The sequence below is a fragment of the Glycine soja genome, chromosome 11 (genome assembly GCF_004193775.1).
Source record: "Glycine soja cultivar W05 chromosome 11, ASM419377v2, whole genome shotgun sequence".
In the NCBI taxonomy this organism is placed as follows: domain Eukaryota; kingdom Viridiplantae; phylum Streptophyta; class Magnoliopsida; order Fabales; family Fabaceae; genus Glycine; species Glycine soja.
Window position 1 is genome coordinate 7,053,072 of NC_041012.1, and position 10,334 is coordinate 7,063,405.

The following is a 10,334-nucleotide window of genomic DNA, read 5'->3' on the forward strand; positions in this document are numbered from 1 at the left end:
ATGTTAGTTTCTTCCCAAATTGGGTCTTAGCTACGGTAAAGGTCGAAAGAGCTATACATGACCCGGCCCAAATCAAACCCATCAACAGTTGGACTGAGAATGCAATTTATGTACTTCCAAAATAAGGTGCGCATTTAATCTCTTGCACACCCGTAAGTTCCTCCCATCTTCACTACTCTTTCAATTAAGATGAATTTTCTTTCTTTGCACTACAATTTCAACATATTAAAAGTTCGACAAGTTCATTGGATTATATTTCTTGGGTGAGCAACAGACCCAAAATGAAACACATTTGGATGGCCCAAGATGTTACCAGTAGATGCATTATGATAAACTTCATTGCCAAAAACCAACCAATATGCAAGGTAGCTACTACCATAGTCAAGGATGCCAAAGTTCATGAACACGTTAGTGAATTTAGAGCACAAATTAAAAGCAGATCTACAGCGAGATACTCAACTTCATGCTACCAATACAAGCATTGCATCCAAGAGATACAATTAGAAACACTGTTCTGTTTTTAAATGCTAAGAATGTCTAGCTCCAATGATTACCAAACCAGGGAATAAAGCACTCTGCAATGACCAAGGTCCACGCCGTCCTCATAGCATTTGGAGCTCCACAAGTGAAAACATCCTAGTCTTTGAGCTCATCAGAGTTTATGCAATTAAAGATGCACAGCAACCATGAAGCTTATGCATTATTAGCATTAGGCTCGGAATTTATTTCTGATGATTTAACGCCTTCAAAAGCTTCCATGTCAATGGTCATGTCATCACCTACATCAGCCTCGGGCATTACTTCGTCATTGTCAGACACCAAAGGCTCAATGCCATTTTGTGCACTATCAGATTGTTGCTGCTGCTGCTGCTTTTCACTTGCCTTCTCTTGGTCATCTGGCTCTTTTTCTGTAGCTTGTGGGTATGGATCAGTGCAGATTGTCAATGTAGAAGTAACTAACAAGTTCTACAGGGAAGAACACCAGACAGACAGATGTCAAGCAATTTGTTTAAATAAACTATCATTAACTTGAGTAGCAATCATAAAATTGAATGATTAACCATTTACTAATACACGATTTTTTACAGTTGTTAATTCTAAAAATAACAAATTTGAGCAGCAGTGCACATGCCAAATTATGAAGCATACCTTTTCAAGAGCTAAAGCAAGCTTTGAAAGATTTGGATAAATGCCTTTTGCATCCAATAGGATCTGTTCAATGTAATATCAGACAAATTAACAATAGATATTCAAATTTACGATATTAGCATGTTAAACTTGATGTATTAATACCGGAATATAATAATGCACAGCAGACAAAGGAAACAGATTTACCTCACAAAGCCTTTGCAACGTGAATGGAGGGCCTTCAATGAAACAAGTGAGTGCTGGAAGCCATAAATAAAAGCATATTAAAATATTTTAGTGGAGCCTATGCAACCCCCAAAAAAATATCAACAAAAATTTAACAGAGCAAATAAATAATAACAGCTTCAAACATTTAAGGAATCTAACCAACAATGTGAAATCAAAATATGCAATGAAAAGAGATGATCTTGTTATTCACGATTCAGATTTGTTCTAGGCTTAAAATTGATTTGGACCTGGGTTCTATGAAATTTGCTATCCAAAAGGATTGCTCTAGCAGTTAAATGGCTATAGCTTTGGGAGACATCATTATAACATCAACCAAATGTTCAATGCAACTAATGCTTAGAAGTTTCTATCAGGATTACTCTTCTAAACCTTTAGTTTCTTTAGGAGTGAATTAATCCCCAGATAAACATGTTGAGTTGTAGACATATTCAAAATTACTAAAGAATTTAACACAAGCTTTTAAATAAATGACATTTTCTGTTAATGTTGAGCATTCTCTGAGAAAATTCTGTTAAAACAAAAATGTTCTATGTAAGGAGCAAAAAAAAGCCTTACCATGAATCGTTTTTGTACATTAACTTATCAGTGTAGATATGCATAATTACATATGCAGAAATATATATACGCACACTTGTAGTTATGGCCAATATTTTGAGAACTAGACCGCACCAACTGGTCAGTCCAGTTCGTCCATGAACTGGTCTGGTCGAGAATAAAAAAATTAGTAACAGAGAACAGATAAACTGGTCAAACTGTATGAATTGACCACAGTTTGACAAGTTGAACCAGTTCAAAGCTTATTTCCATAAAATGCATCAAAATGGAGGAGTGAGACATCAACAACTAGACCATTGGTTCTGAGTTTAACAATCTTAGATTATACCTATTCTTAACTATATTTGTTTGTTCTGTTTGATGCTGGAATATCTCTTATGACTTATATTCCCAAATTATTTCATCAACAATCTTAGAGGTAATTTTGATGTTTAAACAATATTTTCATATGTTAATAGAATAATATTGATATAATTTTTAATATAGAAATAGCAAAACTAAATTCTCCCAATTAATGATACTCATAAAAATAGCAATATTTCTAGTTCACAGTTAGACACATTGAACCAAGACAGTCTCTTTATTGGTTCGATGAATATTTGGACTTTAGAACCTTGGTTATGGAAGTATTGTTAGGATACCTTCATCCAATTTGTTGACCAACTCAATGTAGGATTCACCCAATGATGCATACTGCTGCTCACTTGTCATTTTTGCCTCAGGATACTCTGACAGTACCTGTATAACAATTTTAAATATGGTGAAAAAGAAAGAAGATTATATGAATAATATGATTTCAATAAGCAATTGCATGACCTGAGACAAAAATATAAAAAACTTACATGCTAGCATACCTCTAAGAACCAACAAAAAATACATAAGAATGCATGCTAGCATACCTCCCCATACCTGCTTTAGCTGAAACGATAGCATACTCTTCAACTTATCCCAGTCATGCCTGTCATTAAAAAATTTCACCATGTTAGCCCTTGAATATACAGATCCATGTTCAAGTCAACTATCATTAACTTTGGCCATAGTAATGAATCCCAGAAAACCATGCAGCACAACCAACCCCAAGAAGCACTGCAGGGTGCAGTGGATATAGAGAGGTGGCTGCTGTAGTGCTATACCAAAGATAGCAAATAAAATTCAACAAATTTATGATACACAAGTATGAAACTATGAATGCTCAAAAATCAAGAAGTTTATAGAATACAAAAAGACGATGACTAGACAATTAAATCAAATCACAAGAAATGAACAGAAGAGGAGGGACAGGTAACACAAGAACCTGCCCAGTAAATCACTGGGTCGTCAGGATTTGGTTTATAGATGTAATAAAAGGAGGGACATGTGAAACAGAGGTTCAAACAGAAAAGGAATGTGGAAAACAGATGTTTCTATATGCCAAACAGAGGAAGGCTGCAAGAAAAGGTCCAGTCCAGGATTGGCCAGAAAACACATCAATACATCAGCTTCCAGAAGTTTTAAAGAGGTGGGGTGCTGAGGTTTTTTCCTGAAGGAATAAGGGTTTATAACCATGAAAACCCTCTGATGCAAAAAAAGGTTGAGAATTCCATAACAAATGAATGGGAAAACCAAAACGTGTTTTAAAAAAAAAAAAATCACACCTGTTCACTGGAGCAGCCAGGATGGCTGCAATTCCAGTTGTGATTTGCTGCTGAGACAGCTGCAATCTCAACACCCTATAGAGGCCTAATAAGCCTGTGACCACACTATAGTGCTGCGATTCAGCACAACTAAGTAGTAAGTACTTTGCATTTGCTAGCTACAATCTAGGCCCAACGAAACAACCAAAGAATTAATTAAACCATCCTTAATTTCTAAGTGTTGCCACATCATCAAAGTGATTATGGTGTTAATAACAAATGAAAATGCCAAAAAAAAGTAGCAAATTAGTATCACACTTAGGGTTTTCTAAAGAGCATCTTAATCTTTTGTATTTACTGCAAATGTCATGCCTGAGTAATAATTTATACTAAAATTTAAAGCAAAATAGTAAAATAATTCACTGTTGTCTTCTTCCATTTGCTTTCAAGGCACCTTTGGCCTCAAAGTGCTCAAAGTTAAAAACCCCATCAAGTGCGCACACCCTTGTCTTGGACTAAAATCACAACCAGAGACAGACATTCCTTGTAGTATCTACTAGCATGTTTCTTACATGCGTCTGAACAGAATCTACAGTTTATAGCTTCTGCATTATTTCCAAATTCAAAAAGATATCATCCCTATACACGCATTCATGATACATAATAATATAATAAATCCAATCCAAACAATATGAAAACCAACAACACACTACCAAGTCCCAAGCAGATACAGTTAAATACTTAAATCTGTCAACGGGGAAAAATATAGAAAAACACCATCCCTAACTATCACATCAAATCAACAAAAAGCCTAATAAGAACAATAAGTCATACATACCAGAACCTCCCCGTAGATGCAACAACTTGTAGAATCTGCACAACTTCTTCAGTACTCAAAATATCTTGCTTTTGCTCAGCGTCTCTACAAAAAACGCAAAAATCATCGAATTAATTAGCTATATCATCAGTAGTGATTTCGCAAACATGAAATGAGTGAAACCGCAATCACCTGTGGTCGGACGCATCATCACTGTGAGCTTCATTTGAAGTAACCGGCGGCGGTTGCTGTAAATCTTCATGCGATTGCGTCTCCATGAAATGAAACTACATTATTAAATCAAATCGCGAAAATGAAATGGTGAATTAATTCCCTTGCCGAACTTTGAAGAAAGTGTATCGGTATTTGATATACATACATACCTATAGTAATAGTATAGCTTGACTGGTTTGGAAAATGCAAACCGGCGTCGTGTAGTGTAGTTGAGAGTGTTGCAGCCTCCGTCGCCGACAGCGGAGGAACTGCGTCGGGGTGTGGTGTTTGTTTGGTGTATGTGTGTGTATGCGCTCGTTGGGCTTTGCGTATTTGTATTGGTCCAATGGGCCTTCTTTATAAGTAACGAACGAGGAGACTATTCACTTCCCGCTTTTTTTTTTTCACCCCCTCCCTCCATTTTTCTTTTGGTTTTTTATATTCCTAAACTACCCTCTGTCTGCTCTTCCCCCTTCCTCTTTAGAAATCTTCTTTCTTCCCTATCACCCTCACTCTCCTCACACCCCCACCCCATCCTCTTCCCTCTGATGCATCACCCTTACTGAGTTTCACATTTTATACTGGCACTATTCATTGTTCATGCTCCTCCTCCTCTTCACCCACATTGTTATGGTCGGTCTGTCGGTATTAACCATGTATGCACTTCTGTTACACATAATCATGACTTCGGTTAATCTTGTCTACTGCATTTAGGGACTTTTTGAAATTATATAAATGATTTTTTTTTCCAATTTTAGAGACTAAAAACACAATTAAGTTTTTTTTTCTAAAAAAAATGTGCACTGGAATGTCATAACTCAAATTGCACTGGTCTTGAACTTCAAACATGACAATTGATATTGAGAAGTATCTTAGAATCCCTTGTCGCATAAAAAGGTTGACAAACTCAGTTTCTATAATGTCATAATATTTTAATGGTGGAGAAGTTGTCTTTCAAGATCAGATCTTCTTTCTTATGTTAAGCAATGATCTAATTAATTGAATGCCTAGCACGATGTGATTAGTCGGTTAGAAAACACATATCTTTTATGTAAATAGCTAAATTCGTTTATGCAAGTGTAAGATGTTGACAAATTGATTATTTGAAGAAGAGAAATTTAAATTTAGTTTATGAATATGTAAAAAGTGTGACAAATTAGTTTAGCATATATTTTAATAACAATCTAGTCCTTAAATTATGCAACTTAATGTCAAATTAATTTTCAAAAAATATAATATTATCAAATTGGTGCTTGAATATTACAACTTAATAACAAAATAATTGTAAAAAAATTTAACGACAAAATTAATTTGTTATATTTTTTACATATTTAAAACTAAATTTGTATTTTTAATTTTTGAGTGATCAATTTATTACCGAATCACACTTTTAACATAAATTTAATTATTTACCCATCTTTTATTTGAGGAGATTCTAATGGCAAGAGAATTATACATACTAAAGCCTACTTGAAGTTTGTCAACCAAAAAGTTCGCAAGAGGGGTTAAGATTTAAAATATGCTAGACATATATGATTCAACTATAAAAACAAAGATTAAATTACTCGGTTGATCTCTATAGTTTCATCATTCTTACATTTTTAGTCCCTATCATTTACATTTTAATTCTCTTTTAATTCTTATAGTTTTAAAAGTTGTATTTTTAATCCCTATAGTTTCATGCTTCTTACTTTTTAATTCCTATAAGAAACTTTTTTAGTAAATCATAAAATTATATATAAGAAACTTTCTTTTTTTACTGATATAAGAAATCACATATTAGTAAATCATATAATATAAGAAACTTTTTTAACACTTTTTAGTGATATATATATATATATATATAGACCTTAAAAAGCTTTCTTGGTTTTGTGTTGGCCTTGAAGACCTTGGCAAAGCAAGTTATGTTTGTAAATTGGCAAAAGCAAGTTCAATTTTAAATAGTGTAATATATGCTAAAAATAATAATAACAATTAGCTCAATCGTTAATACATTAGTTATATGGTTTAGTGATACAATCAAATAAAAAAAAAAACATATAGTAGTATCAAAACGTAATTCGGATTTGGTATTAACTGTAGCATGGCATCCCCGTCTCAGTAATTCCATTCAGGGAAAAAAATTATAAGATGCATTTCAAGGATCCAAAAACACAACTGAAATTGATGCATCGGGGAAAAAATTTATAAAAACGATGAGTTTCTTGCGACAAGTATTACAATAAAAATTTGCAAAGTAACTGAAGACAAAAAATATAGGGGTTTGGACCTTACACCTACATCCAGTAAACAACCAAAAGATTTATTTAGAGTGCCAAATTTCCAAGTTTATTCCATAACTATTCATTCAGCCATCAATCTGATTCTGTGGCAATACCTGCAGTGCAGTCCTTTTCTTCTCCACATCCTGCACATGTTGACAGTGAAAAATGTTACAAAGAAATAAAAACATAATAAATAGCTAGTGATAGAAAGTTTCTAAGAAATCAAATCAAACTAAAAAATACAGTGGTAATTGGGGAGCGGAATCGGCCTAACCTTGACATCATTAGTCTTGGATTTTGGTTTTTCATTTAGCGTTAACTGCCTCAGCATCCTCTTCAGCTCCCCAAGACTCTTATTATTTAGATCGTCAGAGGTCACGTTTTCCTTCATCATTTTAGTGTTGTGCACATCTACCTTCAACTGCTCCTGGATTGAATTTTCTGTGATAGAATCCATAGAGAGACGAGGTTCCTCCTTGTTTGTAATGGCATTATCTTCTGAAACAACATCACCATCCACCATTGTGTTGGACTTGCAACTCAGCTCAACATCTAAAGGACAGGAAACTATGTAATTTCCAATAGATTCAACTGAAACCTGCTGATGAACAAGAGGGATTCGAGGACTAGAAAATGCATCACCAGCTTCCAACATAACATCCTCTCCAGCTACAGGTTCCTCAGATTCTTCAGCTTCCAAGTTTTCCGAAGTATTCTCCTCTGCTTCTACATCTGGCAATGAAGATTCAGTGCAGACCTCGATAGCAGCAGAATGAGAAATTGACTCGAGCTCAACAAAACCCCCTTCAGAACCTGTCATAGAGTCACGTTCATCAGCAGATTTTTCATCATCATTAAAAGGATGCTGGTAATCTTCATGTGCCATGTTGCCATCAGCCAGATTCAAATTTTCAGTTTCACTGTTCATATCTTGGTTGTCATCACCCTTATTGATGCCTTGATCATCATCAGTGTTGCACTCAACAAATTCCTTTAGAGCATCATTAACAGGTGACATAGGAAGGGTGCCAGCAACATCTTGATCAAAAACATCATCAGCCACCACAACAGTATCTTGGTGGGCAACCTCCATAGGAGCATCTTGAGATCAATAAAGATCAGTTAGATGTACTGTATCATCAATATGCAATTAACCTTAATTAACAACTGATATAAAGAGGAAAAACAAACCTGCATCATCAGATTTGTCACATGTGTCGATACTTCCTTCCAGTTTCAAATTTGAATCATATGGTTCATCCTCTTCTCGTGGCTCATTGTTCTTGTCTTCTTTAACATCACCCTCGTAGCTGACTTTATCATCCACAATGCACTCAGATTGCATAGGAAGCGAGGCAGCAACCTTTTGATGAGTAACATCCTCTGAAACGTCATCAGGTACCACAACAGTCACAGCAGCAATATCTTGGCCGATAGTAACCTCCGGAAAAGCATCTTCGGATGCCTCCAAAGGAAAATTATTTTGAGTTTCCAGCTCAGAAGAATCATAGGATTCCTCAAGTACAGGTAAGGACTCAGATCCTGCAAAGTGATCAATATCTTACTCAAATCACTTTACTGAAGCACATCATCAACAATGTACAAGAACTAACCACAGTCAACAATAAACGACTATTAGAAGAAGGAAAAACAAACCTGCTTCATCCGAAGCATTTGGTTCAGCCTCCAACTCCAAGCAATTAACTTTCTCCGATCCAGCTTCATTAGGACCATGTGGCTCAACCAGCATATCTATTTCTGTCACAGAAACTAATTTCACATCTGAATCTAAATCACGTGATTGGCATTCATATTCAGTGTTTTTCTCAAGAGAGCAAACTTCCAACTCCCGAGTATCCCCCGAAACCACAGTTGATTCCATCTGCAAACTATCCCCTGCATCATGCACCCAAATAATTTAGTTGATTAAAAACAAATACCACACAAAAATAAAAAACAACACAAATAAATTCATAAAAGAGAGATTCAATCCAACGTACCCTTTTCATTACCAGACGAGTCTTCTTCTAGTTGGTGAGAGACATTACTCGAATCTTGAGAAACATCACCATCAATCTTGACAAGTCCAGTAGTGTCTTCAGTGTCGAGCAAGCTCATCTTAGACAAGTCCTTCTCCAACAATCTAACGGATCTCCTCGTGTTATACACTGAAGTACCATGGGCACCGGGGGTCTCAATCTTGGTGGTGCAAACTGAACGGCTAGTAGCTCTTCTCCTACTCACGGGAGCTACTGCAGCAGGTGTTTTAGGGTTTCCTTGAACACCAGCATCTTCTTCTACCATCTCAACTTCTTTCTTTCTGCGAGTAGAAACCGCAGTAGCCCTTCTCCTACTGGCAGCAGGAGTGATTGGTGGGGCATTGGCATCCTTGTTCTCCTGCTCAACTACTTCTTCTGCAACTCTAACCCGCCGGGTCGAGGTCTTCACCTTCAAACCTTCTGCTTCTTCTATCGCTGCTTTCCTTTGAGTTGAGGTTCTGACAACCGTACGGTGATTAACACTTGGGGTTCCAACATCACCCTCACTTGGATTAAAAAAATCATCCAATCCTTCAACCTGAAAATGAATCAATTAAAGGAAAATGAAACCCTAATTTAAATAAAATATGATGAAAACATATTTCAAACTTCCAATCCTCGTAATTAATTTCAAACAAGAATCTCGATCTTTCTTGATCATACGGAACGCAAAATTAATACAAGTGGCAATAATCGATGTTTCATATGCAAGATCCCAGTGACGGAAAAACAAAAGAAAAGAATACAATAATGAAAGATTTACTTGGTTGAGAGCAGCGAGAGCGTCAGCCATGGCAACGTTGGTGATGTTAGCGGGAATCTTGTTCTTCTTGCAGAGGGCCTGGAGCTGCTTCCTTGAGAGGGTGTGGAAATCCATTGTTGAGAGAAGAACGAAAGAAAGACACAACACAAAACAAGGTGTTTTGGGTGCGGCGATAGAGTGAGTGAAGAGCGTGGGAATAGGTTGGGGGTATTTATATGTACTGTGTGTAGGTTGATCGGACCCCACGTTAGAGAATATGACCGTTAGAGCCTCCTTTTGAATTTTGAATTTTGAATTTTTGGACCTGGGCCTGAGCCTGGGCCTGCGTATGAGTTTAATTGGTGTAAGTTGATCACCGTCAGATTTTAATTTAATTACACTCTTTTTGGTAAATTCCCTTTGTTCAAAAGATATTCACGCAATCAATCAATTTAATACAGATGCAGCTATAATTAAAATTTCCACATTGAAACCAAAAAACATAAAAAAAAAACTATAATTGACACGTCAAAATCAGCAGCCTGCTCTAATTTTCAAAGATAATAATAATAGTGTGAAATTTTTACATAATAATAGTGTCAAAAACTGATATAATTAATTTTTTAAAGAAATGAAAATAACTTTAAATCATAATTTAAATTATTTATTGTAAATAAAAATTATTTATATATTGAAAGATATTTGCTTATTATA

At 35.6% G+C, this 10,334-nt stretch overlaps 2 protein-coding genes across 2 annotated transcripts; both read right to left on the reverse strand.

Annotated features, from left to right (window-relative positions):
- Positions 1 to 309: 309 nt before the first annotated feature.
- On the reverse strand, positions 310 to 4,981 carry LOC114373481 (serine/threonine-protein phosphatase 4 regulatory subunit 2-like). Its single transcript, XM_028330944.1, has 8 exons — positions 4,746 to 4,981; positions 4,555 to 4,649; positions 4,384 to 4,467; positions 2,842 to 2,890; positions 2,574 to 2,670; positions 1,336 to 1,388; positions 1,150 to 1,212; positions 310 to 966 (listed from the first exon to the last, which is right to left on the reverse strand). Exons 2-8 carry the CDS (start codon positions 4,638 to 4,640, stop codon positions 694 to 696), a joined length of 705 nt encoding a protein of 234 aa, XP_028186745.1. The 5' UTR covers positions 4,641 to 4,649; positions 4,746 to 4,981; the 3' UTR covers positions 310 to 693.
- Positions 4,982 to 6,640: 1,659 nt separating this feature from the next.
- LOC114377450 (uncharacterized protein YFR016C-like) lies at positions 6,641 to 9,823 on the reverse strand. Its single transcript, XM_028335959.1, has 6 exons — positions 9,642 to 9,823; positions 8,840 to 9,416; positions 8,496 to 8,735; positions 8,031 to 8,381; positions 7,114 to 7,940; positions 6,641 to 6,982 (listed from the first exon to the last, which is right to left on the reverse strand). The coding sequence occupies exons 1-6, from the start codon at positions 9,753 to 9,755 to the stop codon at positions 6,923 to 6,925; spliced, it is 2,169 nt and encodes a 722-aa protein (XP_028191760.1). The 5' UTR covers positions 9,756 to 9,823; the 3' UTR covers positions 6,641 to 6,922.
- Positions 9,824 to 10,334: the final 511 nt, after the last annotated feature.

Excerpts from the sequence above, each read along its gene's own strand:
- LOC114373481 (XM_028330944.1), bottom strand. The coding sequence starts at position 4,640 with ATGGAGACGCAATCGCATGAAGATTTACAGCAACCGCCGCCGGTTACT. Across the intron at positions 2,671-2,841 it reads TATCGTTTCAGCTAAAGCAG|GTACTGTCAGAGTATCCTGA; the intron begins GTATGGGGAGGT and ends ATTGTTATACAG. Across the intron at positions 967-1,149 it reads TTGCTTTAGCTCTTGAAAAG|AACTTGTTAGTTACTTCTAC; the intron begins GTATGCTTCATA and ends TCTTCCCTGTAG.
- LOC114377450 (XM_028335959.1), bottom strand. The coding sequence starts at position 9,755 with ATGGATTTCCACACCCTCTCAAGGAAGCAGCTCCAGGCCCTCTGCAAG. Across the intron at positions 8,736-8,839 it reads CTCGTCTGGTAATGAAAAGG|GGGATAGTTTGCAGATGGAA; the intron begins GTACGTTGGATT and ends TGCATGATGCAG. Across the intron at positions 7,941-8,030 it reads TGACAAATCTGATGATGCAG|ATGCTCCTATGGAGGTTGCC; the intron begins GTTTGTTTTTCC and ends ATTGATCTCAAG.